This window comes from Ambystoma mexicanum, chromosome 8 (genome assembly GCF_040938575.1).
Source record: "Ambystoma mexicanum isolate Mex_15411 chromosome 8, UKY_AmexF1_1, whole genome shotgun sequence".
Lineage (NCBI taxonomy): Eukaryota > Metazoa > Chordata > Amphibia > Caudata > Ambystomatidae > Ambystoma > Ambystoma mexicanum.
This window is the reverse complement of record NC_090929.1, coordinates 755,621,215-755,639,062: the sequence shown is the minus strand read 5'-3', so window position 1 is coordinate 755,639,062 and position 17,848 is coordinate 755,621,215. Positions and strand designations below refer to the sequence as shown.

Genomic DNA, 17,848 nt, shown 5'->3' with positions numbered 1-17,848 from the left:
TCTCACTCAGTAGCCAAGAACCACATCAATCTGCTAGAGCTTCTGGCAGTATTCCGAGCGCTAAGGGCGTTCGAGCCCCATCTACTGAACTTGTCGGTGCAGATCAGGACGGACAGCACGACAGCCATGTTCTATCTGAACAAGCAAGGGGGGACTCGTTCGCCAAATCTGTCCAAGCTTGCCCAGAAAATATGGATATGGGCACTCAGACGGAACATCTTCCTGTCATCGCAACATGTTCCAGGGGAGCTCAATTCCCTAGCGGATGCTCTAAGCAGAAACTCCCTCCCAGAAGAACACGAATGGGTCCTTCACAGAGACGTAGTAGAAGATCTCTTCTCTCAGTGGGGTTTCCCCACTATAGACCTATTCGCCACAAGCGAAAACAAACAATGCCCAGGATTTGCATCCAGGTTCCCCCAGCCGGACTCCCAAGGGAATGCCCTGTGGATGAACTGGTCAGGGATGTTTGCGTACGCTTTTCCACCAACTCCTCTCATCAGGAAGGTGGTGTACAAGATGAACAAGGAATCTATGACGCTCATCCTAGTTGCTCCCATGTGGGCGAGACAACCATGGTTTCCACACCTACGCAGGATGGCGGTGTGCGAACCCATCAGACTCCCAGCCTGGTACAACCTACTGTCCCAGCAACAGGGTCAAACAGTGCATCAGGAACCCAACTCTATGAACCTAGCAGCATGGCTCCTGAAGTCATAGAGTTTGGACATCTCAAATTACCACAGAGGTGTATGGACATTCTAAAGGAGTCCAGGAAACCAAATACAAGGCACTGTTACTTTGATAAGTGGAAAAGATTCGTTATCTGGTGCCAGAATAAACAAATCAACCCGGTTGATTGCACTCCTTCCAACGTTGTGACATACATGCTCCACCTGCTGGATGCAGGGTTGGTTTTTAACTCGCTGAAAGTACACCTGGCAGCCCTCTCGGCTTACACCACATCCCATAACAAGGTCTCGTGGTGGAAAGTACCAGTGGTTAAAGCCTTCATGGAAGGAGTAAAGAGACTTCACCCTCCTATTTCGAACCCACCGCCAGGATGGGACCTCAACGTGGTGCTAGCTAAGCTCATGGGACCCCCATTCGAACCCATGCATAAAAGTAGTCTCAAACACCTGACTTATAAAACGGCCTTCTTAGTAGCCATTACCTCCATAAGAAGGGTCAGTGAAATTCAGGCTCTGTCAGTGCAGGATCCTTTCTTTACTATCCACAAGGACAAACTGGTTTTACGCACACACCCTAGGTTCTCACCTAAATTCATATCCAAGTTCCATGTAAACCAGTCCATCGAGCTTCCGGCTTTCTTCCAGAACCCGCAAAGCTCGGCTGAGGTGAAACTACACACCCTAGATGTGCGTAGGGCGGTCCTATACTATGTAAATAAAACCAGACCGCTAAGGAAAACAGATCAACTGTTTGTCTCCGTAGCTACAGGCAGAGAGGGGGATCGCGTCTCTAAGGGCGCTATCTCGAAGTGGATTATCAACTGTATACAGCTGTGTTACTCTCTTTCTGACAAGACTCTGCCTTTTACGCCAAGGGCCCACTCTACTAGAGGCATTGGTGCCACTCTGGCTTTCATTGCAAATGTTCCCCTCGACACCATTTGCAAAGCGGCTACTTGGAGCTCTATTCACACTTTTACTCAGCATTACTGCATTGACACTCATTCCAAGACAGATACACAAGTGGGACAAGCGGTTCTAAGACACCTGTTTGCTCATGACCCTTCTCACATCCCACCTCCTTCTTCTGGTACTGCTCGCTAATCTATGCACAGCATGTGATCTAAGCAGATTCCACAAGCCTCAGAAGGGATACATTACTCACCGTAATCGTATTTCTGATGCTTGTATCTGCTTAGATTCACATGCGACCCACCCTTCCTCCCCTCCGAGAGAAGGCGCATGATTGCTTGTAGTCTTACCTTTTCTGTCTATCTGCTTGGATTATCTGTACTCACGCTACTCCTCATGCTTCCTCATGTCAGAAAAAATACAATCTGAGGATCCTACACGCGTGAGGGATCTTGGGTACAGTGGACGTCACACTAGGGATAGTATTACTGGCACGCCTGTGTCGACGCCCATTTTCGACTTTCGAAAAACAAACTGTAATACTCCGCAGCTTCCACTAGATGTCGGCCTATGCACAGCATGTGAATCTAAGCAGATACAAGCATCAGAAATACGATTACGGTGAGTAATGTATCCCATATCTATCTCATGCTTGTACAGAGGTGTTTCAGTGCAGCGTCTTTCCACTAACTAATCCTCCCAGAACTTTGAGCTCCAGTTGGACCTCACAAGATTCCCCCTCCTTCCTTGCCAGAGTGTGCAGGGCTGCAAAATCGAGGCAGATTGGCTGGCCGGTAACACTTCATCCTTGCAGATTGTAAAAAGGCAACAAAACTACAGACCGATGTGGGAATATGAAGACCAACAAAAGCATCCTACTCACGAGTAAGTAAAGTGTGGAACTTATTGTTCTGCTGTTGTACCCTCCCCAACTGATTTTGAGGAACTCTGAACTAGTTCAGGATGGACTGCTAAACTGATCCTTCAATTATTACAAGTAATTGAAAGTAGTGGCTTACTATTGATGGTGCTAAATAACCTTTTTATTCCTACAACAGAACATTTTCTGAGTGCACATAGGAAGTGACTCTTGCAGTGAACTGTTCAGGATCTGTATTCCTTCCTATTGGGATGTTAGCGAGAATTCTCGTAGGTGCCAATTCCACCTTGGAGCCTCCATTTCATTTGCTAAACTTTGGGACTTTTAACTTTTCAAATCAATGTGTTTTCTGTGTTAAACAACTCCATAGGCATCATCTTTCATTTGTCAAACATCACCCCCAGTGCAGTGGCACAGGGAAGCCTTTCAGGCTTTCCCAAGGTTTAAATACCTTCTCTGGGATAATCTACTGTTTCCCAGAGTAAGTGAAATTGACTTTACTAGTCTTTTTAAATTCCTAGACCTGGCACACCCTAACTTGCAATAGAGTGCTGGAGGGGTTACTTAGTATCCCCTTGTCTAGATACTCATGTAGCAGTCAAATGCTACCCTTGCCTCTCAGAATGGCTGGTGGCAGTGGTTTTACAACAAACTACCATGATTTTAGCCAACCGCAAACAATCCGTAGCTCCGGTAACGTTAAATCACGGGAGCCATGTTTTTCAAGATGGCGTCTGAGCCCCCTCTGTCAAAACAGGCCCCAGTCTTTTTTGCCATCTTTGTGGAAAGATCCTTCTAGGGTTGCTCTGCGCGCCAAACCAGGTTTGGTCCCTTTGTTCATCGCCTTTGGCGGACTTCAGGAGTGACGACTGCCTCTGGCGCCAGTCTCAGGTGGGCAGGAAGTGAGGGAGGTGCCCGAAACTCCATCCTTAGTCTCCTAGGAGACTCGTTGCACTCTGTGGTGATTGGCTGACTGTCTGGCAAGGACAGCCACCCTGCTGGATGAGTGACCGCTAGGCTGGAATGAATTGGAGAGAACTGAATAAAAGTCTCTTGGCTTGGAATGCAGTGGACCACTGGAATGAAGGAACCGAAGACTAGCTGGAAGAGGACTGCTGCTGCAACTCCTGGACCGTTGGTTTGCCCGGTGAAGCCCTGCTGCAGGTTCGAATCGCCAAGTTCATCTTGACTGAGCAGCCCTGCAATGATGACTTCTCCCTTTGAGTTGGTGGGACCAATCAACTCGCCAATAAGCCACCTGCATACTTATCTCAGAGCTGGTTGTATTTTCCTCCAAGTGCTGCAGGAAACAGAATAACCAGTGAGAGGACACCTGTTTGTGTGCATTACTTACAGCTACCGGAAATGAAGTTTGCCAGTTACCACTTTGACCAGTCCCAGTGCAGGAGTCCCCGCTGTCCTCCCTCTTGTCCCCACAACTGAGGCCCAGGAACAGCGAGATATGCAGGAACAGATGTCACCAGGTACAAGTCATCAGCTTCATCTTGTTCTGCATTAAGGTAAAACAAGACAGAGTACTTGCCTCTCGCGGTGAAAGTGCTTGAAACTTTCGCAACTCGCGGGCCTATTGGCTTGTGACCCAACATATGATGATTCATTTTACAAACATCCGTTGAATTACCAGAACCGCTTTGTCCTATCCAAGACTTTAGCCCATTTACTTTGGCCTAGCCTATTGAATTGACTCTTCTGGTGAACTCAGGTCTGCACTGTCTGAATAATTGTAATCTTTCATGTTCTAATAACCTTTGCCTTTTACTCCTCTTGAAAAGTATTCTGAAATAGTATGGAAGTATTTGTGTTTATATAATTGCCTCCTTCTTATGAATGTTTCATAACTGACATACACAAGGTTTCTTCAATAAATGCATATTAGTTTAAGAGTTTATTTGAACACTTGTGATTGTAGACCTCTGACATCACTGCTCACATTCCTCTCTTGAGAAGCCTGGCTGCTCAGCTCCACTACCAAAACTGTGTGGTACAGACTTCTACCAAAGGTTGGTTTGCTTACACCTGTAGTCATAGTTGTGTGTAGTGGTCCCAAAGGGCACTGTATACAAACTCTGGATAATCACCAGAACATGCTAGTGTTCTAGTATGTTTAGTCTAAAGAGTAGTTATACACAGGCAAAGTTATATTCGGGTTAATATCAAATGCGTGTCTATTGTACTATATCTAGAAGTGTGTAGGTGTTTCTTTGGGCCTATGTATTTACTGAGTTCATTGTACTTGCCTACAACTCGCATCCTCCAGGAGGAGGATGCGAGGATGCTCTGCCATTCTCACAAACCTTTGGGGTAGTAAAGGCTTGTACTAAGAGTTTTGTGTGTCTCTGGGGGGCGGCTGTATACCAAGGGATAATTTTATAGTCTTACCTGTGGGTGGACTTTAGCAAAACTCCCTTATATGCGTTTTTCTTTCCTTATTTTTCTTTTCTTGGTTGGGGCATATAAAGTGTCAAAATTAATGGTAATTGTGTGACTTCATCCTTGATTTGGATGGAAACAAAGTTTATGGTTTTGTTGCAGAAGTATGACACTGTATTTTGAAAGATCCTTTCGCCGGACCATGATTGTATCCTGTATTAATGCTTACTGAATTAGTGCATAACGATTTGTTTGTGGTTTGCAGGAGCTGAAGAGGAAGGAGAAGCTTGAAAAAAAGAAACAGAAAATTACCAAGGAAACAAAGGTTAACCCTTGTCCGTTTTGGGCTTCACTTTTAAATGTCAGTTTATTTGCATGCAACCTTGCAAGGTTTTCTGTTACCTACAGCTGAGCTCGAAGTACACGTGTAGGCAGTGCAGTATCCTGCTTTCCTTGCCATATAGTTAACCTGGTGCCCTGTCTGTACCTTCAGCCCAGCAATAAGAAGAATGCACATACATCATGGCATGTAGCAGTGGGCAAAATGGTTTTGCCTGCAGCCATGCCCAGAGGGTCCATCTGGTGATTGTTGCTTTCACGGCTGTGCTCTGGTGTATTTCCCTACTGGTCTTTGAAGTACCCAATGACAATATCCATGTAGACCCACTCCAAGCTTCTGTGTTTTTTTTATACAAACTGCCACAATATTTATGATTTGGACTGGCCTATATAGACTCCCTCTGTATTGGCCTTTGCAATATATATATAAATCAGATATATACTGCCCTTAAGATAGACTTCCAATCTCCTAAGTTTCTGTATGGATTAAAACATTTATATGAAGGGAATCTGGCAATGTCTTTATTTTATTTTTTACTTCACACTTTGACGTTTACACTTTGGGTATCATTGTTTTTTATGTTGTCTTTGTATTTATAGGAATGCAACGCAGAAATTGTAGATTGCCTGTGACATTATCCCAGCCATGCCCTTGTCCAGGAGGAGAGGTGGTGACTTTGGGCAAAGTGCACTAGAATGTATGGTGTGCATTTGTAACATTTTATGCTGCACCAGTTTTGTATTTATAACAAGCTCTTCCATGTGCAGTAACACACTTGACATGTGCAGTGATGCCCATATAATGCACAGTTCCTCTAAAGGTAAACCTCCACAGCACAGGCTATTCAAGGTCCTCCAAAAATGCATTGCAGCACTTGGCTCTTGCTTGCGTAGCACTACAGTCTGGGTGGAGTATTTCTTGCAACACAACACACTAACCACAGGTGCATCATTTTAGCTTACTCCAATATGCACTCAGCAAAGGTCCTGCTTCACTATATCAACATCCCCGTTTACCTTTTGGTTGGGTTTCTTTTGATGTGCGCAATATTCAATTGTGCGGTGTGTTAATGGTATATCCTCTGAATTGTTATACTCCATTTGAATAAATATTCCTTCCTAGAAGGTGCTATTAAGTCACTGAGGCAGATATGAAGCTTTAGAAATGCTTAAAGGTGTCTGGCTCTTCATGTTTTGGTTCTATCAACCTGTTCAGATCCTGTTTGCTTTCAGTGACAAATTATGGTATAGTGTGCAACAGTGAAGGACTGACTATTTGCATCTGTTTTGCAGGAAGCAAAAATCGTTGAGCAAGATAAACAAGGTACTCTACATTTTTTTATGTTTAAAATTACTTTTTTATGGCAGTCTTTAAAAGACTCTAAAAAATATTCTCTTGTAGCTGTGAAAAAGAAAAGGGCAAGAGAAGATTACCAGATTTCAGATGTCATGTCAAAAGAGGTAACTTGTTATATCTTGTGTTTAATGCTAAACAATGTTTAATCTAAAGCATGATTATAGTCGTGATATGTTTGCTGATGGGGGAAATTGTGGCTAGAACGTTTATTGTAATTGTGCCATTGCTATTCCACTGTTTTTGTTTCGGGGCACTGGCTAAAATAGCTTGTGAAGCTCTTCTCTTCTGGACCTTTTCAACAATGGTCCTGTAGTCTCCATAACCTAGATGTTGGACATTTAGCAAATGGCTTTGCATATGAATTAAATTGAGATGGGTCTGTACAATATGCATAGTAATGGGTCCTTTTTCCCCCTTATGTAAATACCATTTCACCTCACAAAATGAGTCTGAAGACTGATCACAGCACATTTTAAACAACCAGAGCCATTTAATGGCTTTCACCCTTAACTGTCAAAGCCCATCTGGACTGCACGCAGTTCCCTTTTGCAAAGCTAGCAATTGCCATTTCTCTAGTAAACTCAGGTTTGATTCTCCATCCAAATGTCAGTATCCTCAATCTCCACGCTTGGCTACTGAGAGGATGGGGTGTAAACTATTGGTGTCTTCTGGAAGATGTCATGAAGGTGTTGCTTTCGGCACAAAGGCGAGCAGCAAACGCTTTTACCCCTGCCAATGGAAGACATTTTGCATCTGGCGCAGTGCCAAAGCTTTTGCTCGTTTATCATGTGACATTGCCTCAGTACTCTTTTCTGTTGCACCTTGTGAGGCAAGGAGTTCAGATGGCCACCTCCAAAGGGGTACTTGGCAGTACACTCCGTTTTTGAGAATGCCAGACCCAGGCTCTTATTTATTGTGCCTCTGATCATGTAGTTCCTGAAGGGGCTGCTAAATACTCACCTTTTATCAGAGAACTACTTTGCTCATTGCAAGTTTCTCCTCCTCTGCCATGACATTCCACATGCTACATTTTAAGGACTACAAAAACACAATTCCAACAAGGGTTAAATTAAAGTCCAATCGTAATATCTTAGTGGCCAATCATTACGCTTATATTAGCAAATTTGCATATTCTCCTGTGTTTGCACATTTGCTATTTTGCACAACCTACTCACAGCTGTTCAGGAACCTACTATTTGCATTTATGGACCATCATGCATATTTTGTACCATCTAAAGGAATTGAGCTGATAAGCTTGGTGTTGATGTTGGTCTGAAGATACATTTGTGTCCTAATTGTCAAACGAAAAGCGACCAACTCAATCGCCCCCTGTGCAAGGGCACAAAAGTTTGTTTAAATTAATCAAACCAATTGATGTTAATGTACTGATAACTGAGATTAAGTATTTGCTCTGAGTCATTGCAGCTAGCTGCAAAGTGTAATAACAGTACCGGCTGGTCAAATCCTTAAATCGAACTGTAGTATGTCATCGCATGTATTGGATTTAGTGTCCACAACCAAGGCCACTGAGGAGATTTGCAACACTGGTAGCACACGGTTTTGGGGATGCTAAATCCAAGACATGTAGACCCGTTGGAGTGTTTAGGGTTACTAATCCCCCTCCACCCCCCCCCCCCCCCACAGACCCCCATGATCGGGGTGGCGAGTACTTCTTGATCCCAGTCTCTGGTGATATTTTGGCTGTCCCATTGAATGCAACCCCGTTCCGATGTCAGCCCGACTTATTAAAGATGGCACCAAAGGGGGAGGGGTGGGGGGGGGGGGGCTCTTAGTGAAAGTACGTTCACCTGAGTTGAGCCCACTTGGGTGAAGTAGTCGCTCTGCTCGGGAAGCCCCCATTCAGGCGCATGATAAGCTAGGTGTATGTAGCCAAGATATCAGCTCAACGTCCAGTTTAAACCTCAGTGCGTTTACCCTTCCCCTCAAACAGTTTAGGGATTCTTAATAACTAGGTATTAATACAGGAGGGGATGTGGAGGAGAGGGGTTGGACTAAGGTTTGGAGAAAGGATGGGCAAGAAGGGAAAGTATGCCAACACAGTGGTTGTACAAGTCAAGCTGATGGAGCTTACGCCCACGAGCCCTTCAGGATACAGTAGCTCCACAGATGCAGCTTGTGTCTGTAAAGTTGGGGGGTATATAATGGGTGGTCTAAAAGTCAATATACAGGAATTGGTGAATCTAAAAGGTGATGTGGCAAAATTGGTGATAGCTAATAATGGGGTAATAGGTCAAATTGTAAAGGGTCATGGAAAGGGCAAAATTGCTGAGGTCGGTAAGGTAGCAGTTGACGATGGAGGCAGGTGATTAACAATTGCCAGGTGTTAGGGTGCACAATCCAAATTGACTACAGAGCATGAAGTCCTGCATCCAGCAAGGATGCCCAATGACTATCCTGGCTCCCTTAGGAGTAGTAGAGACCAAACTTATGCTGCTTTCCAGCCATTAATGACTATCCGATCAGTTGGTGTGTTTATAGGAATGAAGCAAAGTGTAGGGGTCCCGTTAGCCCACAGAGTAAGTTTAGGCAGCACCCACCTTTTTATAATAGAGGGCTACGTTTTGTCGACGCGAAGTGGTGTATAGCAAGAGATGTGTTTATGGAGGATGTTCCCCAGTTGAAGGCAAACTGCTTTGAGGATCAAGCGTTGTTGGATTGGGAGGCAGACCTAAAGGGTTGTCTGTTGGTACTGGTCAGCCCAACCCTGACTATTAAACCCCTTGAAACGGGCACAGTTGACTAGTGTCTGAAGGTGATGGGCCTTAATGGGAAGCACACGCTGATATTTAATCTACAATCGGTCCGCAGGGAGCGTTCCCCTGGATAGCCTCCTACAAATGTGTTCTGTGCTCAAGGAAAATCGAGTGCCAGCAAACCACCACCCCTTGCTATGGGAGATTCCAATGTACAGTTATAACCTATTGAACTAGAGGGTGCCTGGGATGAAGCATATACCATCCCTAGAGTGGAAACTGTTAGTCCGTGCAGGTGCCACTCTGGGGCTATTGAGGCTGCAAGGTGGATTAAGGATGGGGGGGTGTGGGGGTGAGATGTAGGACTGTGCCCCCTAAATGGGAGGGTTTCCCTGACAAACCAGCTGCTGCCAATTTTGCAGGGCACAAGGGAGATGCTTGTATAGATTACATCTTGATCAGTGCATACATTGGGAGGTGGCCGTTAGAATGAAAGTACTGAAGCGGACAGACAGCAACCACTTCCCTTTGAGTTGAATTTTGTAACTTGTGTGGGTAGTAAAGGATAATGTCCGAAGTCTGAGGGGGTAACGGGGTGATTACATTTGAAGGTAACTCAGTGATTAAATGTAGATCAGTTGACCAGAATGTCTCCTTGCCTTACATTTATGCAAGTATAGATTCCCATATAGCAGTTGTTTGATGACCTCCTCATCTCTAAATGGACTACCACATCTCTTTAAATGTGGGTGAACTGTACAGAGACATGGTGGAAACTTGTCCTTTTTAACACCAGTAAGTAGGATCAGAAGGTGCAAACCATCCCCCAAAGGGTGGTTGTTAGGGTCTGTCGGCAAAGCAAGAGTTACTTAACTACATTCAGAAAGTGACTGGTTGATTAGCTCCATTTGAGTGTTTTACGGGTTAACTACAAGGTGGTGGCTGCTCGTAAGAAGTTTGGGCTTGTTGGGGAGAATTCTCATTTCTGTGTTAATACCCTTCAACTTTATAGACCCCCGCACACCCCCACCCCCAGTTTTTTTGCTGGACCTAGACCCTTTTTAAATTTTTATTTTACATGATTTGGATTTTGTTTTTACGGTTTTGGAGTCTGACAAACTCCATAGGCTTCTGCTTTTTGTATGGTGACACACTGCACCTTTAGTGTAGTGTCGGAGAAATCCTTTTAGATTTCTCGTGAGGTGTAAATACCTTTTGTGTCAACTACAGTTCCCAAGAATAGTAAAGTGAAATTGACTTTACTTGACTTTTTCTCTTTGGTGGTCCAGCACACACAATCATATGAGTGCTGGGGGATACCTACTAGCCCCTTATCCTACTCCCTCATGTAGCATTTTTGATACCCTCACTACTTTAAATGGCTGGTGGCACTGGTTTACTTTTTCGTACAGTTCAGCTGTCAAAATGGCCCTCGTCATGTCTTTTCCCCATTTTCTGTTTTAGGTTTTTCTTGGGTTTTAATCTGACAGATTTGAGCCCCTCGACTTTCCTGCGGCGGGCTTCAGCCCTGAAGCCTCCCCCTGGCACCAGTTTGTCTGGAAGGACCGGATGTGAGGGAGAGTCCCAAAACTCCCCTGTCCTTTGTCTCTAGGAATGTCTGAATGCAACTAGTCAGATTGTCTGGCTGCCCTTTCAGGGCAGCCACCCTGTGACAGCCTAGGATGTGCATGAATGCAAGAAACCAGCTTAAAAGGCGAGGGTTTTGGGACTACAGGAGAGTTGACCACTGGGAGAAACGCCCACCGAAGAAACCGTGAACGAAAGCTTGCTGTAGGACCTTTGAATTGCCTAGTGCAGCCCTGCTGCTGTACTGAGCTCCTTTTTCACCTCCACTGAAGTTCAGGACGGAATGACTCCCCCCCCCCCCCCCCCCCCTTGGGTTAGTGGGAACAACTAACCCTGAGACTAACTCCACTGGACCGCCATCGCCGACTTGCTGTGTCTCTCTCCATTGCTTCGCAATCCCATTGCCAGGGGTCGAGTGTCTGTAGTCCAGTGCAATGTCTACTGTAGAACGAATCCGACTAGAAGCTCCAGGAGACTCCTAATGACCCTCCAGAAGCAGGACCTCCAGAGTGCAGAACCGAGGGAGCAAAGTGTCCAACCGGTATCCAAGATCTGCAACAGTGCTATTTGCTAAGCGCTGAAGTCGCAAAGTGCAGCTGAACCAAAAGAGCCCGTAGCTGCCAACCTCCCAAGTACTGCCACAGGAGCCCTTCAGACGTCCTCTCTTCTTCCCACGACTTATGCTCAGGAACAAGGGTTTGCACCACTGTAGTATGACAGATTCGAGCTGGACCACTCTGCTTCAAACCAGAGGTACTGTTTAGGCTTGGGGTTACTTACATTATTGCCATTTAGCTGCGCTCTTCTCAGTGGGAATTGCATTGGCTTACTTTATTTTTTTAGTTCAACTCTTTTCGGCAGCGTGACCCTACAAGTGATTTTTCTAAAGATTCCTTTTTGGCAAGAATTGGATGCAAGTGCATCAGATCCATAGACTATTTCCCAAATGACTGGCTGTGCTGGCTCCCTGAAGACTCCTAGTCCATTACCTTTGATACTGTTTGTCTCTCATAGGCGGTAGCTTATTACTGCTTGGAAAAGCTCATCTAGATTTCATTGGAAGATTTAGTTGTCATCACATATACTGAGAAACTAACCTTTTTCCTTTCCTTCCCTTCCCTTCCCTTTCTGCAACCTCAATCTTCAAAGTATATTGGTGAGCTATGTAAATGCCATTACTTTCCTTATGATTGAAGTCACCCCAGGGTGTAGGAATTGTCTAAGAAGCATATCCAAACATTATCCACCAACTTTTTTTGATTCTGGAAAGTAATCGAAAAGTATATTTACGTTACATGAATTGCGTGTTTTTTTTTTTTTTTTTTTAAAGAACACTTATTTAACAATTGATAATTGTGTAAGTGTTACTTGGCTACTTGTATTTACGATGTCATTTGTATCGTGAGATAGGCCTGGCTGCTCGGTCACACTACCAACTTGTGTAGTACAGACCTATACCAAAAGGTGGGTTACCTAATACCAAGTAGATGAGTGTGGTGTAGTCTGTGTTATTACATCAATTCTTACATATCCGGCCCCTCTGCTTATGCAAATGTTCGAACAGGGGATATCCCTCAGTCCTGGCGCAAAGCAATCATAATCCCATTGTATAAAAAGGATGATTACACACAGGGAAACTATAGACCAATCTCCCTGCTTGATGCAGTGGGAAAGGTCTATGCTAAGGTATTCCTGGCACGCCTTCAGTGCTGTTCTGAGGGCAATCGCCTGCATTATCTACAGGCTGGTTTTCAGGTGAGAATAGGCTTTGTGGACCAATGTGTTTGATTGCATGCAGTCCTGTCCAAATATATCACCCTCAAACAGGATCTATGCTGTATTCGTGGATCTACATGCAGCATTTGACCACAGCTTACTTCTTGAAACTCTGTTCGTGCTAAGAAGCAAGTGTGTCCCTGGGTTATTGTACATTATACAAGCACTATACTCTAAGAATGGAGCATCTGTAAGGTGGGTATTAGTGGGGAGACCACTGAAACCTTCTCGGTAGAAACAGGGGGGGGGGGTCCATCAATGCATACTGGCCCCCCTTTCATTCTGTTATGTATCCGTTTAATACTTGGAATCGATAAATCTAAGCCCTTTTTTTTTTATAGAATTTGATTCAGTGTGATCTACAACTCCCATGGGTTTAAGGTGCAATCTGAACATCTTAGTTAAAAAAAAAGTAAACCGATCAATGGAGCTGAACACATCAAAAACAAAGGTAATGGTGCTTGGCCGCAAGCATAATAAATATCTACTTCCTGCTTGTAATCGATGACTGTATTAGATCAGCTCTGTTTTTACAATTACTTGGGGTACGATTTTCAGAAGACTTAAAATGGACCGTGCATTGTACAAAGGCTGTGACTATTCCGGAAAAACAGCTGCGCAATTCGTCACTTCTTTGGTACACATGGGAGAGGTGCCAATTCTCCTGCATTAAAATTGTATCAAGCAAAGGGATGGTCGTCAACCCTTTATGGGGTCACTATGTGCTCTCAGATTAAGGTGGTTGACAACTAGTTCCTGAGGTCTTTGATTTGCAGCCTAGGAGTGTTAGGTAAGAATTGATGCAGTCCCACACCAGTTGGACTGCATCAATTCTTACCTATTTCCTGGTATTGGGTAACCCACATTTTAATATAGGCCTGTACTACACAAGTTGGTAGTGTGACTGAGCAACCAGGCTTACCTTAAGAGGGGTAACGTGAGCTGTACAATGAATCTGTAAAATCGGTTATCTGTTCGGAGACAATTCTTATTTCTGTGTTAATTCCCTTCAACCTTGGAGACCCCAGCTTTTTTGCTGGACTTAAGGACTTTTTTAATTTTAACCCTGAAGTGAGTGAACCTCACTCATGTGTTGATCTGATTTGGATTTTATATTTCCTTTTTGCAGTCAGACAAACTCTAGACATCTACTTTTTGTATGTTGACAGTGCAGTGTCACAGAGAAATCCTCTAGATTTCTCTTAAGGTTAAATACCTTTTCTTGTGCGAACTACCGTTCCCAAGAATAGTGAAGTGAAATTGACTTTACTTACTTTTTTCTCTTTGTAGGTTCAGCACACACAATCTTATGTGGAGTGCTGGGGGCGGTTACTTAGTTGCCCCTTTTCCTACTTACTCATGTAACATATGTTACCCTCCCTACTTTAAATTGCTGATGTCGGTGGTTTAATTTTCCTATCATTGTGGTTTTCTACCGCAGGCTGAATCCTCAGCTGCAGTATAGCACCCATGGGTTACCATTTTGGCAAAATGGCCCTGGTCTTCATTTTTTCACAAATTCTTGTTTGAGGTAGAGGTATTTCTTGGGTTTTACTCTGTGCGCCAAACCATGTTTGAAGGCCCTCCCCCTGTTTTGGTCTTTGGTGAACTTCATTGCTGAAACCTGCCTCTGGCTCCTGTGTCTGGAAGGGCAAGAGTCGGGGAGGTGCACAAAACTCCCCAGTCATTTGTCCCCATGGTTACCTGAATGCACCCAGTCCTGATTGGCTGGCTGTCCTTGCAGGACTGCCACCCTGCTGTGAGTGACAGCTATGCTCTGCATGAATGGGAGAAACCAGCTTAAAGGCGAGTCTTGGACTGAAGACAGTCAACCACTGGGAAGGACATCCCGACAAAGAAACCGTGGACAAAGCTTGCTGCATCCTCCTGTACCGTTGAACTGCCTGAAGCCCCGCTGAAACTCCATTTTCTGATTGACAAGAGAAGCTCCGAATGGAACAACGTCTTCACTTGGATTAGTGGGACCCACTAACCCAGAGACTAACTATGCTGGAAGCCCCCCACCCAACTGGCTTTTTCTGCTGCTTGAATAGAGTTCCAGGGGATGAGAAATCCATAGAATGCAACAGCGAAGCCCGTCAAAAGCTCCTCGTTCAAGTCACCTCACCCAAATGCTGGACTCAAAGTGAAGGAAGCCCAACTGGTGTCCAAGAGCTGCAGTGGTGCTATTTACAGAGCGCTGGAACCACAAAGTGTCGCTGACCTGATAAAAGCCTGTAGCTGCCGCCGACCATCAAACTGCTGCCCAGACGTCCCCACAACTGAGACCCAGGAACACAGGATCTGCAACACTGCAACCAGGAGGTTTGCTGGATCCTCTTCTAACCAGACAGGGGAGGGGTGGTAGTTGCCTCTTTGTAGCTTGCTCTTCTCAGATGAGACTTGCAGTAGCTGTGTTTTCTAGAGTTGATTCCAACTAACTTTCACAAGTGTAACAGCTTGTGGTTCAACAGTCATTTTCTACAACACACTCAAACTTTGCAAGACATGTTTGCTATCCATGTGCCTCAGCTTCATATACTTTGCTCCAAATTTACTTTTGCTATCCTGGCTCCCTGCAGACTCATAGATGATGCATTGTTTGTTTAATCTAATATTATTGGGAAAGGTTTTTATCTAGAATTAATTGGGAGATTTTACAAGTGCTTACATGCTCTGAGAACATGTTAAACCTTTTGCTTTTTAACCTTTCCTTTCTGGCAATCTCAGAATTTACGAATTACAAGTGATCTATAAATGCCAATACTGTCCTAGTTGGTGAAGTACCCTCTGGGTGTAGGAAGTGTGTATGAAGCATCTGTAAAGAGTATCTACTTGCTTTGCCTTGATTCTGGGAGAGTATTTTGAAGTGTGTTTTTTTTTTTTTGTTTTTTTGTTTTTTTGTTTTTTTTTTGCACATTGCCCTTTTTAAAGAGTGCTTTTAAAACTATTACTAGAAAACCTTGACCGTAATGTTTGGATACTTGTATTTGTGAATTTCGATGGTGCAGCTCTACAGCTCACATTTACTCCTTGAGGTCTGGCTGCTTAGTCGCACTAACTACTTGTGTAGCCTATACCAATAGGTGGGCTACCTAATGCCAAGAAGACGAGGGTTGTGTAGTCTCCCACAGGGTTACTACATTCATGCTTGCCTCACAGTATCCAAGTAAACACTTATACGCAATCTCTCTGCTGCCTTCAACAAGGTGAACCATACCACCCTGCTCAACCGTCTCCATGACAACCTGGGTATCACTGATCAGGCTCTGGACTGGCTGACCTCGTCCTCTCTGATCGACCCTCCCAGGTTCATCTTGGGTCCTTCCTATCATCTATCATCTCTACCTGTGGTGTTCTCCAGGGGTCTACCCTCTCGCCCTGGCTTTTCAACCAATACCTGGCAACTCTCACCCACTGCATTGCCATTTTCTTCTCAAATTTCCAGTGCTACGCTGATGACGCAACTCAATTTCAGGCTGCCCTCGGCCACCTCCTCTCCTTCCCTCATCTCTGATTGCCTAACTGCCATTTACTATTGGTGTGCCACCAATGATCTTTGTCTAAATGCCTACAAGACTGAGATCCTCCTAATCGGTACATCTTCACCATCCCCAGCACCATCCCCAGCCTTTCCTTACTCTGGCCAGCCTCCCCTGGCCCTCCCACTCCTACCTGCAAAGCTAAGAACCTCAGGATCCGCTTTGATTCCACTTCTCCACCCACATCTCTGACAACTCGAAGTCAAACTTCCTACTGCACCTCCTCAGAGGTACTCTGCCTTTCTCTCCCCTCCCTCCACCACTCCAGAAGCTCATTGTCTTTCAAGCACTGGTTATCTCTAGGTTGGGCTATTGTAACAGCCTTTCTAAATCTACCTGCCTCTACTCTCCGCCCTTTACAACTAATCCAGAACAGGACTGCAAGACTTGTCCTTGGACTCAAGCCCTGGGATCGTATCTCTAGCTCTGAAATCCCTTCATTGGCTCCCAGTGGATGCAAGGATTACATTCAAAACCCTCTGCATTGTCCAAGGCTTTCTGGGGTCTGGGTCCAAAATACCTTCAACTATCGAGTCCTTTGCTCCTGTATCTCTAGCTCCCTCAGGGGCAGTCATTTTTCAAAGAAACAAGCTGTGGGTAGACCGGTCTGCGGCTCGAACCTCTTTGGAACAGCCTCCCTGCCACTCAAACTTAGAACCATCTCTGGTTCCGGAAGCACCTCAAGACCTTCCTCTTTGCTTCTGCCTTCGCCCCACCACCCTCTCCCCTGCTGGTCTGTTTCTCTCTCGGCAGTGTGCACCTGGCAACCCTCTGTCCTCCGTGCCCAGGTACCTGCTCAACCTACCACCCTCCCGAACTGCCTCTGGTCCACCCCTGGCACTGGGGTCTGTATCTGTACCCCTCCCCAAACTCTGTTCTTTCTGCACTGATCAGACATAACCTGTCTGCTGCCTTAAACCCAGCACTTGCCACTTGCTGGCTGCACTACTATTGCCTCTATTTTATTATGATTTATCAATTTCTCCTCTGCTCCGCAGTTCTTCCCCCTTCCATGCACTTTTCCCCTTTCGCTTTCCCATGCACTTACGCGTTCTCAATGTCACTGGGCCTAGTAAGATGTTTGGTCTCCCCTTTCCCTCCTCCCCACTTGCCTTGTCATGCTCACGAGCGCGATATAAATAAAATATGATCGTATCACTTAAAGTTATAGTATAAATATTTACATAATCACAAAGATATTTAAAGCATTCTTTAAATAGCAGCAACTAATGGTAACATAAATCACAGGTCAGGATTCAATTAAAGTGAAGAATAAAGCAGGTGAGTAATTCTCTCATGTTAGACATTTTCCAGCACATAGTGACATTATTTGAGGACAGTAATAACATTCATGTTGTATCATCTTTGTAGTATTGTTATAAGTGAGGGAAGCATACTGGTAGTCTACAAAAACAATCTCCCAGAGGGATGCAGGCAGTCGTTTATCCGAGCAATAATGGTGTTCAACAATTTAAAACCTGTAAAGTCCTGATGGATTTCCAAATGGGAAGTGCAAACAGTAATGCCATTGGCCGTGTGACCGCGTTCGCGGTGTTTATCCCTAGCATCCTTTTCTACCTATTCAAGGTTATACTTATTACTCTGGCTATTCATATTGTCAAGCGTATTAATTACTGTCTGCACTTCCCATTTGGAAA

The 17,848-nt window shown here is 44.8% G+C and overlaps 1 protein-coding gene across 1 annotated transcript in view; it reads left to right on the top strand.

Moving 5' to 3' along the window:
* Positions 1-17,848, top strand: part of HELLS (helicase, lymphoid specific) — a 588,544-nt gene that overhangs the window by 85,472 nt on the left and 485,224 nt on the right. Inside the window, exons 4-6 of the mRNA XM_069610592.1 lie at positions 5,141-5,200; positions 6,508-6,538; positions 6,617-6,675. Coding sequence (XP_069466693.1) covers positions 5,141-5,200; positions 6,508-6,538; positions 6,617-6,675 — 150 coding nt within the window. The remainder of the gene's footprint in view (positions 1-5,140; positions 5,201-6,507; positions 6,539-6,616; positions 6,676-17,848) is intronic.